Source organism: Rhinatrema bivittatum, chromosome 10 (assembly GCF_901001135.1).
Source record: "Rhinatrema bivittatum chromosome 10, aRhiBiv1.1, whole genome shotgun sequence".
Classification (NCBI taxonomy): domain Eukaryota; kingdom Metazoa; phylum Chordata; class Amphibia; order Gymnophiona; family Rhinatrematidae; genus Rhinatrema; species Rhinatrema bivittatum.
In genome coordinates this window covers 65,717,980-65,734,231 of record NC_042624.1, presented here as the reverse complement: position 1 = coordinate 65,734,231, position 16,252 = coordinate 65,717,980, and the positions used below count along the sequence as shown (strand labels likewise).

At 43.2% G+C, this 16,252-nt stretch overlaps 1 protein-coding gene across 1 annotated transcript in view; it reads left to right on the top strand.

Annotated features, from left to right (window-relative positions):
* Positions 1 to 15,981, top strand: part of NMNAT2 (nicotinamide nucleotide adenylyltransferase 2) — a 132,415-nt gene extending 116,434 nt beyond the window's left edge. The window contains exons 8-11 of the mRNA XM_029618756.1: positions 4,162 to 4,238; positions 5,256 to 5,357; positions 7,886 to 7,953; positions 11,170 to 15,981. Coding sequence (XP_029474616.1) covers positions 4,162 to 4,238; positions 5,256 to 5,357; positions 7,886 to 7,953; positions 11,170 to 11,272 — 350 coding nt within the window. The 3' untranslated portion in view covers positions 11,273 to 15,981. The remainder of the gene's footprint in view (positions 1 to 4,161; positions 4,239 to 5,255; positions 5,358 to 7,885; positions 7,954 to 11,169) is intronic.
* The last annotated feature ends 271 nt before the right edge of the window (positions 15,982 to 16,252 follow it).

Genomic DNA, 16,252 nt, shown 5'->3' with positions numbered 1-16,252 from the left:
TGCCAGCACTCAATCAATAATAACCCAGCCATGAAAAGGCAACACTGCAAATATTACACCAGGGCCTAGAACACCAATATATTTCCTACTGGGAAAAGAGAATAAGCCAGCATGGTTTGATATCGCAAACAGGATACAGAGGTCACACAAAGACCCAAGTTTTGAATTTCAAAAATACAGACTTTGTCGAAATGGGGATGTACCTGGAGGTAGAACTAGAAGACTGGGAGAAAATGAGAGAGGTGGAACAACAGTGAGCCAAACTAAAAGGAGCAATTACAAAGGCAACAAATCTATATGTGAGAAAAGTAAACAAAAATAAAAGAAATAGGAAACCAATCTGGTTCTTAAAGGACATGGCTGATAAAATAAAGACAAAAAAAGCAGTGTTCAAGAAATGTAAAGGATCCCAAAAAGAGGAACACAGGGAAGAATAACTTATGAAACTGAGGAAGATGAAGAAAGAAATCAAGAAAGCAAAAAGTCAGGCGGAAGAAAGGATTGCCAAAGAGGTAAAGCGAAGTGACAAAACATTTTTCAGACATATAAGAAAAAGGAGAAAGGTTCAAAGTGGTATAATGAAATTGAAAGGTGACAAAGATCAATGTGTGGAGAGAGACGAAGAAATGACCAAAATATTAAACAAATACTTCAGTTCGGTGTTCTCTAAAGAAGACCCTGGAGAAGGACCGTCGCTAGTTGACAAGACTGTAGATCGGGGTGGAGTAGACAATGCTCCATTTACAGAAGAAAATGTATGGGAAGAGCTTGGAAAACTGAAAGTAGACAAGGCCATGGAGCCAGATGAGATACACCCCAGGATACTGAGAGAGATCAGAGATGTGCTGGCGGGTCCACTGAAGGACTGTTCAATAGATCCCTGGTAATGAGAGTGGTGCTGCAAGATTGGAGAAGAGCAGTGGTGGTCCCGCTTCACAAGAGTGGAAACAGAGGGGGCTGGAAACTACAGGCCGGTTAGCCTCACTTCAGTGGTGGGAAAATTAATGAAGACTCTGGATACACCAGGGGAAGGTGTTGTCAGACAAATCTGATTAATTTTTTTGATTGGGTGACTAGAGAATTGGATCAGGGAAGAATGCTGGATGTGATTTACTTGGATTGTAGTAAAGCTTTTGATATGGTCTCACATAGGAGAATTGGGAACAAAATGAGAAGATTGAGGGTGGGTGCTAAGGTAGTGGCTTGGATTGCAAACTGGTTGACTGACTGGAGACAGTGTGTAATGATAAATGGAACCTACTCTGAAGAAAGAATGGTGTTAAGTAGAGTGCCACAGGGATCAGTTTTGCGACCGGTTCTGTTCAATATTTTTCAAGCCGATACAGTACAAATTGCGGGAGAGCGGGCAAGCACCCACTCTCCTGTGCGCGCAATTCAGAAAAAAAAATTATTCAAATTAAGGCCCGCAGTAAAAAGATGCGCTAGCCGACGCTCACTTTTGCCAGCGTCGATTCTCAAACCTGCTGACAGCCACGGGTTCGGAAACCAGACGCCGGCAAAATTGAGCGTCCAGTTTTCAACCCACGAGCCGTGGGCCAATTTTAATTTTTGTTTATTTTTTACTTTTGGGACTTCTGACTTAATATCGCCATGATATTAAGTCGGAGGGTGTACAGACAAGCAGTTTTTACTGCTTTTCTGTACACTTTCCCGGTGCCAAGAGAAATTAATGCCTACGCTTTGGGCAGGCGCTAATTTCTGAAAGTAAAATGTGCTGCTTGGCTGCACATTTTACTTTCTGTATCGCGCGGGAATAACTAATAGGGCCATCAACATGCATTTGCATGTTGCAGGCGCTATTAGTTTCAGGGGGGTTGGACGCACATTTTGGACGCGCTATTACCCCTTACTGAATAAGGGGTAAAGCTAGCGTGTCAAACGCGCGTCCAAACGCAGGTTAACAGTGCGCTCCGCCAGAGCGCACTGTACTGTATGAGCCTGACTGTGAGCAACTTGGCGGAAAGGATAGCATGTAAAGTTTGTCTATTTGTGGATGATACTAAGATCTGCAACAGAATGGGCACGCCTGAAGGAGTAGAGAAAATGAAAAGTGATTTAAGAAAGCTTGAAGAGTAGGCAAAGATTTGGCAGTTGAGATTCAATGCCAAGAAGTGCAGAGTCATGCATTTGGGGTGTGGAAATCCAAAAGAACTGTATGTGATGGGCAGTGAAAGACTAGTGCGCACAGACTGGGAGAGGGACCTTGGTTTGATACTGTCTGGTGATCTGAAGATGGTGAAGCAATGTGTCAAAGCGATAGCTAAAGCCAGAAGAATACTGGGCTGCATAGAGAGAGAAATAACCAGTAAAAAAAAAAAAAAAAAAAAAAAAAGAGATGATAATCTCCTTGTACAGGTCCTTGGTGAGATCTCACCTGGAGTACTGCATTCAGTACTGGTTCCCATATCTCAAAAAGAATAAAGACAGGATAGAGGCGGTCCAAAGAAGAGCAACCAAACTGGTGAGGATTCAGCATTGGAAGACTTATGAGGAGAGGCTGTAGGATATGAGTATGTATACCCTGGAAGAGAGGAGGTGCAGGGGAGATATGATACAGACCTTCAGATACCTGAAAGGTTTTAATGATGCACAATTGTCAAACCTTTTCCACTGGAAAGAAATCAATTAAACTCCAGGAAGGATGACTCAGAACCAATGTCAGGAAATATTTCTTCATGGAGAGGGTGGTGACTGCCTGGAATGCCCTTCTGGAAGAGGTGGTGAAGACGAAAAAAGTGAAGGAATTCAAAGGGGCATGGGATAAACACTGTGGATCCCTAAAGGCTAAAGTTTGGAAGTAAAGAAAAGAGTGCATGGGGGTAACTGGGGGTAACTTGCTGGTGTGGCAGTTGCTACCCTTAACAAATAACAGTATCAAGGCTTAATGCAACTCCACCATTACTCTCTGTTTCAACGGCAGTGGGAAAAGGGGAATTGGATTCAGACAGCAACCGAGTGCCCTGACTTTTACAGTTTGGGGAACAAATAAACATGGGGGTAACTTGCTGATGCAGCTTTTACTACCCTTAATCATTAAGCCTGATACTTTTGATGTGGCACCATCATTACTTTCTGCTTCCACAGCAGGGGTTAGGGAAAATTGGATTTGGACAGCATCCAAGGGCCTACGGTCTGAGAAATTGATAAGCATGAGAGTAACCTGCACAGTGCAGCAGATGCTACCACAAGCTTGCAGGACAGACTGGGTGGATCATTTGGTCCTTTTCTGCCATCATTTCTGTGTTTCTATAGGTATATTTCCCCAACATCCTCTGCAGTGGAGATTGAAGCAAAGAATTCGTATAGTTTTCCTATGATGGTCTTACCCTCCTTGACTGCCCCATTTACTTCCTGGTTATCCAATGATCCAACTGACTCCCTCACAGTCTTTTTGCTTTTGATGTACTTGACAAAGTTTATGCATCAATTAAAATACATTTTAGACAAGAGTGATTTTAAGACCCTCATGAATGCAGTTGTTTTATCGATTGTAGACCATTATAATGTGATTTACATTGGTTTGCCTAAGTCACACGAGAGCTCTTCAGCTTTTGATGAAAATGGCAGCCAGGGTAGTAACTAGATGTCTACTTTCTGCTCATCTCTCTCCAATACTAATGGAGCTATATTGGCTCCCTGTGGAGTCACATATTACATTTAAGACTCTAACTATAATTTATTGAGCATTACATGGTGATAGTCCATCACATATTAAGGATTTATTGAAGATAGATTGTCCCCAATGAACTTTACGTTTGGCTAGACAGCAATTACTGATGATTCCTATGGCTAAAGTGGCTCTGCTACAAGCGACTAGCCGTTGTGCTTTCTCACTAGCCGTTCCATCTTTATGGAATGCCTTGCTACTTGAAGTACATGAAATTACATATTATAAAGCTTTTAGGAAAGCTTTAAAGACACGCTTGTTTAAAACTCCTTTTAGTTAATATGTGATTTCTTTTACCTGCATTGTATTACTTATGTTTGAACTGTTTATTTTGTTGTAATCCACATTGAACAATATATTTGGTAAGATGCAGAATACAAATTTTTGTAAATAAATGAATACAATGATAAGCTTTTGCTTCTTTGGCAAGTTTTTCCTTAAAACCTTATAACACTTGTTTCTATTTTCCTCAGAGCTTCGAATTTTATTGTTGTGTGGCAGTGATCTACTGGAGTCCTTCTGTATCCCTGGTCTCTGGATTGAGTCTGATGTAAGTAACCTGCTTGCAGGGGACATATCTAGACCTTCCCTACCCTGTCCTTTCCTTCTCATTACTTCTGTAACTTCTTCTTTCACATCACCCTCTCCACCTTCTGAAGTTCTTCCTCCTTCCATCTCTTCTCCTTTTCTTCTCTTTTCCTGACAAAGCCACTACCCAGAATTTCCTCCTATGCTCTTTTTCTTTCCTTTACCATCATTACTTCCTCCTATCTCCCTGTCTCATACTGTCCTAAACGGATCTTCATTATTCCCTTCTAACTCCCTGCTTCATAATGTCCTGAAAAGATCTCCATTACTCCCTTCTAACTCCCTGTGTCATAGTGTCCTGAAAAGATCTCCATTACTGCCTTCTAACTCTCTGTGTCATAGTGTCCTGAAAAGATCTCCATTACTGCCTTCTAACTCTCTGTGTCATAGTGTCCTGAAAAGATCTCCATTACTGCATTCTAACTCCCTGTGTCGTAGTGTCCTGAACAGATCTCCATTTTCTGACTCAAACTCCTCGCATGTCTGCAAGCAAATTTTCAAAGCTGTGGAGTTTCTCTTTGAAAATTCAGGGACTGTGGTAGCGTGGGTGATTGTGTATGCTGTGTACTTTGCAGGTACACAGCATGGAGGATAAAGTACTTGTCATTTCAAAGTAAAATTCCCATACATACTTTACAATGTGCACACTTTTTTACCAGCAATTTTCAAAATGTGTTTACTCACATAAAAACCTTTCAAAATTGCCCTCTCTCACTCATAAATATCTTTTTCAATTGATTCTTATACTTATATAAATTAGCTAATAGCTACACAAAATGTTAATCACATAATGAGCCAAGAGATGGCAGCTTGTAAAAGCCTGGGTGAGAGGAGTAGAAGCTAAGTTCATGGTAGAGGATGCATTTTTTTGGGGGGGGGGGAGGGGGAGTTGTTTGAAACACTTCTGCTCAGCAGCTAGTTCTCACTGAAGATTTGCTTTGTCTTGATTCTGAAACATCTTTCCTTGTGTTTTCTGCAGATGGAAGTAATAGTTGGAGATTTTGGGATTGTGGTAGTTCCACGGGATGGGGCTGATACCGATAGGATTATGAACCATTCTTCAGTACTTCGCAAGTACAAAGTAAGGATTTTGACAGAATGACCTCATTTCCTTCCTATTCGTGACCATTACAGAAATGGTAAAAGCATTTCTAAACAGAAAAGTTAATGAGACTCATGTTGGGGTGCAGCTCCATGTTAGTTTTTCATCCGGCTGATACATGGCCCCTGCTTGATTCGCCTAGTGCATTTATCTCCCAAGTCACTGCACTAGGACCAGGCCCTAGGCCATCTGGTGCCCTGGGCAAGAATTGAAATTGGTGGTGCCACTCAGACAGACAGAGAAAATGAAACACTTTCTGCAGAAGAATGAGCAGAAAAGCTACTGGGAGAATGTAACATTCACTTTTATATATCACCTTCCTTATGTAAGAGACACCCAAAACAGTTTACAAGACTATAAGTACAATAATCAGAGTAAAATGTTTAAAAATAATCAAACAATACCATTTTTAGTCCAAAAATACATTAAAAAACAGGATAAACAGCAACTACAGCAAAAAATAAAAAATAAAAGCTATATCCTGCCACCAGGTCTTAAATGTGATTTGATTAGATGCAATATGGCCCAGCACCTGAACCCGGGAATTGTTCTCATTAGTGTCCTTTCTTTAACCTATAATTTTCACAAAAATTTCTTTTATTTTGAACACTTGATATTACTTTGGCAACATACTGTATGTACAAATTGTCATGCTAGTCAAGTTTCCTGAATCAATCTCTTTCAAGTCTCAACCCCTGTCCTCAGTGGTCTCTCTCTCAATGTTCCTCCTCTCTAGGGGGCCAATGCAATACAGTGCGCTCAGCTGAGTGCACTGTTAACCTGCAGTCGGACACGGGTAGAATAGGCGCTAATCATTCCCCTAATGCAATAAGGGGATTAGCGCCTATTCAACGCGCGTCCAACGCGGATTGAATCTAATAGCACTCATCACATGCAAATGCACGTGAATGAGGCTATTAGGCATTCACTCCCGATACAAAAAAAAAAACAAACTGTGCGTCCGAGACGCACATTTAACTGTCATCTATTAACGCCTGCCTGGAGCAGGCATTAATAGCTGAGCGCATCTAAAACAAGTACAGAAAAGCAGAAAAAACTGCTTTTCTGTACTGCCTCCTACTTAATATCGTTGTGATATTAAGTAGGATGAAAAATTCAAGAAACCAAAAAAGTTAAAAAAAAAAATAAAAAATAGAGTCGGGTTCAGGAAACAGATGCTCGACTGACAAGCGTTCGCTTCCTGAACCCTCGGCGTCTGTATTCCTTACCGGCGGACGGCCAAGTCACAAAAACCGATCGGGTTCTCATTGGCTAACGCGACCCTTAAATATTGCATGCGCGTTAAGAAAGCGGGCACTGACTGTTCAGTGCCCGCTTACTACGCAAATTTATTGCATCGGCCCCTCTGGAAGAGAGAGAGAGAGAGACAGCAAGTCTAGTGGAGAGGACAAGGGTTGCAATTTGGGAGGTTGCTGGGAGCAAGGAGGAACATGACGGATGAGGTTCTAATCCCCTATACACTCTCCTCCCCCCCCCCCATCCCAAACATTCTGATTTTCACCTCCCAACTTTGCACTCACCTCACAGACTCCCCCCATTCCCATTGGCCTCACACTCATAACCCAGACCTCCAGCCCCATCCCCCACCAGCCTCACTACCTAGAGCCATATCCCAAGCAGCCTCACACTCACCCCCAACCTGAGCTTCATCTCCACCCCACACCCATCCCCAGCAGCCTCATACTCACTGCTCCAGCTCCGAGCCCCAGCAGCCTTTTACTGATCCTCAAGGCCTTAAGCTCCACCCCAGGCAGCCTCTCACACCCTGAAGACCCCCTACCTCTACCCCCTTTCCCAGCAGCCTCCCGCTCACCGGCAGAGTTACAACAGGAGAGCAGAGGGAGCAGCTGCAGCACACTTAAACCTCACGCTGCCCTTACCTTTCTGCCTCTGTCTGTGTCAGACTCCCGCCATTGCCGACACTGATCCATCCTCATAGCTTCCCGCTCAGGCCCCTCTGCCATGCGCTGTGTCACAAGAACTGCTGTAGACCTTGCTGACCCTGGCCTGGGCAACTGTTTGTGACCTTACCGTGGCTGCCTTTGAGCAGACTCCTCTTGCTCTTCCTTCCAGCCTGATTGTTCCTGCTAGCGTGGTTTTCTTCTTCTTCTTCTTCTGCCGCTCCGTTGCTGCTTTTGCCTTAAGCCTGCTGCCACAGGAGAGAAGGCACTGGCAGGGAAGGGGATGCCATCACGCCGCTCTGGCACCAACGGTCCACGGTGCCCCCCCTCAGTCATGGCACCCTGTTCAGTTGCATGGGTCGCACTCCCCCAAAGCAAGCTGTAATTACGACTCACCCTCTTCCTGCATAAGAGAAAGGAGGTGACAATGAATTTTCTCTCACAACTGAAAATAGGCAATGCAATTCTGCCGGGGCCAACCCAGGAATTATCTCTTTAGCTTTCTGTGTTGCCCAGAATGCTAGGAAGACAACACAAAGATGCGAATAAATAACTAAAATTAATTTTCTCTTTTTTTCCCAACAGAATAACATCCTGGTTGTGAAGGATGATGTCAACCACCCAATGGCCACCGTCAGCTCAACCAAGAGCAGGTGTGTGAGAGAGCTAAAGAGATATCAGATCCCGTGGCGCTGCCACTATTCACACACCTTTCAGGAGGATTCCAGAACACGCCCATACACACGTGCACATTATTATATTATCCATGCCCCTCTATTACGCACATGCCTTACTGCAGTGCCAGTCCTGATATTATTACACACAGCTTTCTGCTCATAGCCCATCCATTCCTGGGCTCCTAGCAGTCTGAAGCTCCCCATAACGCGGTCAAATTCAGCCCAGACCTCTGCACAACTGCTCCATTCAATTTCCTCACATGGGTTGCCTAGCAACCGCTGAACTGCTGTACTATGATAGATCCTATTTTGCTGAAAGTTTGCCTTAAATTTTATGTCCCAAATAGGCAGTTGCATTCCTCACAGGATGTCACCCTTTGTTGCCCTTCCATCGTGGAGGTAAAATACACTGAAACACAAGGGAGCTTTTTCTTGTGCTATGTACCAGCATTGATTATTTGTTCTTAAGGAAACAATGTAAAGCTTGAGGTAGATATTCAGCACCACTTACCTGGATACGTTCCAACTTATCCAGATAAGTGGTGGCATTTGAATATCCGGCCATTTTTAGCCGGATAACTACTTATCTGGCTAAGTGGCGGGCAGGAGCTACTTATCCGGCTAACTTAAAGGTGAATTTTAAAAGCCCAGCGTGTGCCAAAACTAGGGGATACGTGCACAAGTCAGGCCAGCATGTGGCGTGCGTATTTTAAAAGGTGCTCGCGTATGCTTGTACTTGCTGCTACGCACATGTTCCCGAAAAAGAGGCGGGGTGAGGGTGGGAACTGGGAGGCACATGGGCATTCCTGGGTTTCACAATGAAACTAACGCGTACATACTTACGCGCATAAACGCGCACCGGGTCCCCTAGCACGTAACTTTTCTTCTGCTATAGATGGCGTAAGTCAGAAAACAAAAAAAAAGTAAAGAGGTGAGCAGGGCTTTAAAGATCGGCGTGAATAGGGTAAAAGGCAGGCTATTAAACTAGTGAGATTTGGAAGTCCTAGCCCTTGCCTGGGCAAACTGGGAACGAACTGGGAAAACTGGTAATTGCATCAGTGTGCGTGCCTACTAAAATCCCCCCACTTACACGGTAGAAGTGGCATTTGCACGCATAGCCGCACGCCTACTTAAAATTGCCTGCACATTTGTGCACGTTCATCCTATTTTAAACCAAGTGCGCATATACATGCGTATGCTATAAAATGACCACATCTCTGGGTGCGAGCCGGCAAATGCGTGCACTTGTGTGCCTGTTTAAAAGTTACTGTCCCCGCTAAATAAATAGCAAATATTTAGACTTATCTGGCTGAGAACCAGATAAGATAGACCTGGAGTAAAGTTAGCCGGATAAACCTATCCATCTAACTCATAAGCTGTTTGGGTGTATTCAGCCATGTGGATATGCCGCTGAATAACCTGGCTAAGTTAGCTGCATAAGTTTATCTGGCTAACTTACCTAGCCAGCTAGGTTTTGAATATGAACCTCCTTGTGTTTTTAAAGATTCTTTAAAAAATTCATAACATTTATTTATTTGGTTTTAGTTTCAGCAGTTTGGGTTAATGTGAACATGATGTGGTCGCTGGCTGTTTTAATTGGGTTTTGTTAACTGTAACTTTGGTTAGGATTTAATGTATTAGTAAGTTATCTGTTGTTTTTCTTTTTGCTTGTCACCAAGATCTGTTTAGGAAAGTCATTGCACAGTAAAGATTGCCTTTCTATTACATGGCCGTAGCTCCTGGTATTATATCTGCTTTGTATGTGCTTTGCAAGTGCTGTATTATAGCAGTTACATCTATTTATTTTTTAATTGATTTATTACCTGCCTTTATGAATAAAAAAATTCAGCCAAAACAAAGTACAACATATTAGAATAGCAGCATACAAGCAGAGATCGTTAGCAGCTTAACAATACCAAGGTGCATAGTTGGACTAAACTTAAATCAGCAATTGTGACTAAGCTTGGCGTCAAAACTTGAAACAAATAAACATCACAGCAAAACAAAAAGTCATTGCGGCATGTTTAAGACATTCGGAATGGCGTCAGGCAGTTTATTGTAGCCTCGCACTATATTGGATAGACTTTCTATGCGCTATTAGATCTCTTAATGTCACAGCTCTTCTTTTCTATGCCTCTTACTCCCACGTGCTGTAACCTGAAGTGTTTTTTAATCTGGTGTGACATGATGGTAGCTTTGCTCTTTCCCTTCATTATCATCTCTGTTAATTGACACAGAGCCGAGTGAGACTCCTAGAGACCAATATTCAACAAAAGCTTAGTGCCTGACCTAAATGTCTGACGAAGTTTTAGCCACTAGCCTAAACTGTAGACTGAAAATTCATGTAACTTTAGGCACCTAGTTTTAGGCCTGCTAGTCAGCCGCTCAATGTCAGCGTTGAACACCCGTTTATCCCTGCCCTAACCACTCCCCTGGGGCCTTGCCCACTTATTAGGTGCATAAATATAAGCACTTAGAGGTCCATAAAGCAGAATGGGGACGTTACCTGGGTGAATGCACTCAGCTATTCAGCAGGACATATCCAGGTAAGTGTTCCACTGAATCCCCCAGGTAAATGTACCTGGGTAACTTTAGAAGTGCAGCTTTTTCTGACCACTTTGTCTGGCTAGCACTGAATATTGGCACTAAACATGGACATTTTATCCACAGGCCTGTGATGCCTCCTGCCTTGCCTCTTTTCATCTGGTTATATTTTGGGCTGATTAATTACTTAAACCTGGTTACACTTGGCGAGGGGGAAATTTAAAATTGGGATTTGTCTAACTGGGTAACTCAAAAGGTTACTCAGAGAAAGACAAATCCTGTGAATATTGACCTGCAGGTTGAAATTAGGTTCCTAAATTTCACTGATCAGCCCTAGTCAGTTTTCTAGGCACCTAACTCTCAAAAGTGGGCACCTACACCCCTTAAAAATTGTCCTCATAGCTGCAAGGTTCTTTCTCCAAAAAAGTACAATCTAAGGGCCTGATTTACTAAAGCTTTTCTGTGTTAGTGGGAAAAGTACTTGGTAAATGAGGCTCTAAGTTTGAGAGCATGGCCATTCCATAACCAGTGGATGATCGCATGGTGCTTTGGTCTAAGGTTTCCAGGTTTCACGGTATTTATGCTGCTAACACAAGCAAGGCGCTAGTAAGGGTTCTACGTTCTGACTCTTTTCTTTGACTCCCACAGACTGGCCCTGCAGCATGGAGATGGACATGTTGTGGATTATCTCTCTCAGCCGGTCATCGACTATATCCTGAAGAGCCAACTGTACATTAATACTTCAGGATAAAACCCAGGGCACAGTGCTTACACAGCACTGTTATGCCACCCTCCTCAGCCCTCCATCATACTCTTTCCCCTGCCTGCCTTATGGCCTCCTGGTTGAAGAATGGGGCTCCTTGTGTCTCTTTTTTCTCTCCACCACCTTCATAACACTGTAACACCCACAGCACAGAGGATCTTGGGTGTCCATACATTGCTTCAGCAACCTTCTACGGAGAATTTCCCCCTTTTTGCTTGGAAGGGTGCATTGACTGGAGGGGCACAAGTATCTCTCTTTCCAGCATACTCCTGGGCTGCTGTTCTCCATGGTGCGGCAGGAGCTTTTACAGTGCTACTGGGAGAGGTTGATTCTTGAGGTGTGGTGTATGTACTGTACAATGTTACTGATCCTAGAGTAGTTATGTTCTTGGGATGAGGTATGTATGCATTGTTAGTTGCCCTGGAGTACATATATTTTGGGGTATGTTTATATATATATTGTTAGTTGGGTAGATATATTTTTGGGAGGGTATGTATAAAATCTTCTAATGCTAGTTACCCTTGTGTAGATCTGTTCTTGATCTCTGTGTTTGTTGGGGAGAGAAGGGGGGGGGGGGGAGTTTGTTAGCTCTCTCTTTTGAGTTCTTAGTAAAAGCATGACAGTTGCTAGACTCCAGGCAAATTCTGTTTCCCCTAATAACAGCCACCCCTAAAGAGTCAATCAGATGCAGAGAAATTCTCTAGTGCAAGACGTCCTGCGCCCGCTTCCCTTCCGACCCTTAAGATGGTAGAGAGAGAGAGAGATGTGGGTGCTGCTTGCACTTCCTCTTTCTTTCCTCGTCCAGGCGGTACACGGTTCTTGCTGTGACCTCACCCTGTCAAGTTCTGAGGGTCTCCAAGAAGAGCGATTCCCAGGCCTCTGGGCCATTGGTCCGAGGACGGCCATGGGAATGGGCCAGCAGCTTGGATCTCATGAACCGCTGCATGCCTTGTCAGGAACAGATTGCTTTCCTGGCTTCGTGGCCATAGCTCTGTTGTTTATAATGCATAGGCATTCATTTTCAGGGGGAACTGGAGCAGAATGCAGAGTGAAAGGGAGTGGGGGGGGGGGAAGGAGGTGAGTGATAAATGGGGCTTTTCTGACAGGAAGTGCTCGTTTCATTCAGAGAGCACGGACTTCCCACAGCTCTTCTCTGGCCAGGTAGGTACAATTAATTGGCCAAGGGCAAATCCTTCCTTTCCAGTTCTGGCTCAGCTCTTGACAGTAAGGCCCCTGCTTTCTTTGTGCTGAAATCTACTTTCGGCTCTTGCCGAAGATTAGGTACTCTCAGTATTAAAAATATGTCTCAACAACAGGGTTATGCTCAGCCAGTGAATCCAAAAATAAAGCAAGCAGCACCCCTTTATCAACAATGCTTTAATTGCATCATTGTATATTTATTTGTTAAAAAGTCCACAAAACTCATCAACAGCTGGGTTAAACTTTGTCAGACCTCCCAGGCACAGATCCCTTCTGATGACCACCAGATGCAAGGAAAATCAACTCAAAAAACTATAACTGCATTATTCCAGGTGACTGTCAAACCACTCCTGATGCATTCACTTCATGTATCGGAACAGGCACTGTAGCTAAAAGCTCTTCAAATGTCCCAAAATATATATTCTTTAAAAAAAAATAAATCTTCCTGACATTTGATTCAAGCCCACAATACAGCAATATAAAAGCTTTTCACCCAGTTTTAACCAAAAGGACATGCAGCCAAATAAGCAAATATTGCACATACAACGAAGCCTGCTGTTTCGACCTTATAGCAGGTCTTCTTCAGTGGTGGCATAACTTTTACACATCAGACAACCTCAGAGCTCCCTTTTTCTTGACTAGCTGTTATTTTCCTTTACATGAAGTACACAAATGCTTCTCATGGACTAGTTATATTCTACTTGTGTAATGCAGAATCACCTCTGGGCTTTCCTGTGGTGCACCAAACAAAAGGCAACTCTAGCAGCTCAGAGCATCCCCTGCAATCAAAGTGATAGTGAAACAAATGATTCACAATGGAGTAAGACAAACACACACAATTATCTCTCTCTCTCTCTCTCTATATATATATATCTATAAAACAACATGCTAAATATTAACAAAACTAAAGTACCATTTCCAGACCCACATATCAGCAAATCATTCTATATCTTGTAGAATAAAAACATCTTTGCACTTTATGGTAAGAAAAATAAAGAAGAACACATCAGAGAAAGTAAGCTGGGTTTTGTTGTTTGATAGGGAGAAATCATGCAGCCCCTGGTAAGATCTAAACCTACACTGGCTGTTTGTACGTGCAATAGCTGGTTATTTGTCTGCATATATTTGTTCAGACCGAGTGAAAAGCTGATGTATTGGTGCATTGTGAGCTGTCGAAGGAATCCGTGTGGCTGAGCAATTGGAACTCTCTATGGACAGAGCCAGTGGTTTATTTTGGGTCCGGTGGTTTCCTCATGTTACAGCTAAATTGGAACCAGGGCTGCCTGTGGAATGTTTTCCCTACTTTAGATTCCCTTCCGACTTACTTTAGCCCAGTCCTTACAACGACAGTCCTCAGCCAGGGGCCATACTCCAGCTCTCCTGTGGGAAACGCATGTACCCTAACTCCAGCCACTAGGTGGCACCATCGCTCAATGCTGTGACCTCTTCCAAAGGCCATAAATGTTGGCGCCACAGAATTCCCAGCCAGGCTAGGGAGCAGAAGACCTGAATCAGGAATCAAATCCAGGTCCCACCGCATGGCAGTACACTGTTCTGGCCCTGGTTTTGTTATGTATAAAGTGAAACACCACCAACAGATTGCCAGCGAACTTGTAGAATAAAGCCACACCTGTGAGTTGATGCACATGTCATGCATCAAAAGTATGTTTGCAATTGCGAGGGCTGATGACAAGTTCGTTGATGAGTTTTGCACAATTTTTGTGTGAATTCATATTCTAAGGTGCAATTAAAAATTTTTCAGATGAATGACATCCATTCTAGAGATTCCCTCACTCATCCATGCCTTAAGATGTTGGCTGCACAAAAGCCCGTGGGTGTAGGAAAGGTACTTATTCTGCACATATTTACAGCAAAGCTCAGTGCAGGAGCTGGTCTGGGCCTGGCCTCAAATCCATGAAGCTTTAAGGCCCCAGAAACACTGGTCTAAAACTCCCACAGCTGTCCAGTCACATACAGGATAATTTTCAAAGCCATTTTCCCAGGTGCTTGCTCGGAGAAGATGGTCCTCTCCTGCCCAGCTAAAAGTATGGGTGAAGCTTTGCAGCGTATATACTTTCTGCTGGGCTAAACGATGGTTTTCCTGGAGGTTTTATGCTAGGAGAGAAAAATGTGCATATATATATTTATTTTTAAATGTACACACACTGTTTTGCCATTGCTTGGCTGCCTGCACTAATAGCAGGTGCAACGTGTGTGTATACCTTTTGTACACGTGTATCTTGCGGTAGTTAAACTCCTCAGGTAGTTTCCCTTTGAAAGTTAGCAGCAAGGTACGTGTACCTTACAACTAGGTGGGCCACTCAAAATTGGCCCCATCGATGGCAAGCAGTTCTTCTTAGGAAGGATAACTTTACAAGAACGAGTTGATGTGGATACACGTACTGGGTGCCATCTATGTCTGCACGTGAACCAGCCAGAGAAGACACCCTGCACAGCAATGTCACTTAGTTGGTGCTTGCCCAGTTGTATTCACAACAAAAATGATTTCGTAAGGGCAAATTAGCTCAGCTTGTCAGGTTTATTTGCAGAGGTGTGCTAAGAGGGACAATATTTTAAGGGGAACCATTCCCTTTCCAAATAAACCTGCCAATGATTTCAGCAAACTTCAGCTCATGGAACCGAGTGTGATCTGCATATGGCTGGGTAAGCACCACTTTATTAAAGTTCTTATACCTTTTTGAGTCTCTGACACGTCTAACTGGTCTTTGAATATGCCTGCGGCCCCAGTGGGAACTGGAGCAAAAAGCCGACTCAGGTCTGTGAGTGATGGGAACGAGGAAACAAGTGCTGTGATTGCTCTTTGTTTTTATTGTGACCCATCCCAGGCATTTTTGGAGGGACAGGATATAAAACCAACCAACCCAATAAATTGCTTTGCATAGGGGCCAAGTATGCTTTATGCATTCTCTCCTCTGAAGTTCTTAAAGGACCTTGGGTCTCCCTGCTTGAAAATGTGCATGTCTGCATCTCTATATAAATATAAATGTGTGTATTTGTCTATATACACATATATTTACATCTGTCAGGGAAGACTGGGTAAGAGTGCTTGATTTACATAGCCAGTACTGAGACTCTTCAAGAGGAGAAACAAATAGACTTCACTGTCCTAGTTTTTTTTTTGGGGGGGGGGGGTTTCAGACTTCTCTCTCTTTCTCTGGCCATCTGTCACACAGTTCCTTTGGAGAACAGCAAAAGTTAGCTTAGAATAGCAGGGGGATTTTATAGACCAATGGCATGCTTTAACAACCTAGCATTGGTGTAACGATGATAATATGTCTTGTTCGTCCTATCTCTGCACCTTTCTATATCTGCTTAGTACAACATACACCGTAGGTTTTGCAGCATATTTGGAGCGGAGTGCAGAACCCATATTAATGACTTCCAAATGGGTCATGTGATCACGAGTCCTTGTAAGCCCCACAACTGGGGGCAGACTGATGATGAATAATTTTAATGGTGCATTGTTTTTCCTGTCATTGAACTACGCAGTTTTAACAATAAAGATTAGCTTTGCTAAAAAAAACAAAAAAAACAAGTGCCAATCCTGCTGCTTATTATACAACCTGTTAAATATGTTATAACTTATAACTATGTTGTTGGCTATGTTCAGTTGTGCTTTAATGCAGAAACCCTGTCCTAAAATTATAAGGTTTTTCACTTTTGTTGCTATACTATGCAATCTCTGTCACCCTTCTTTTCTTTGATGGTAATAAGTGCCACTGTTGATCTCCATGGTAGTCCATATTT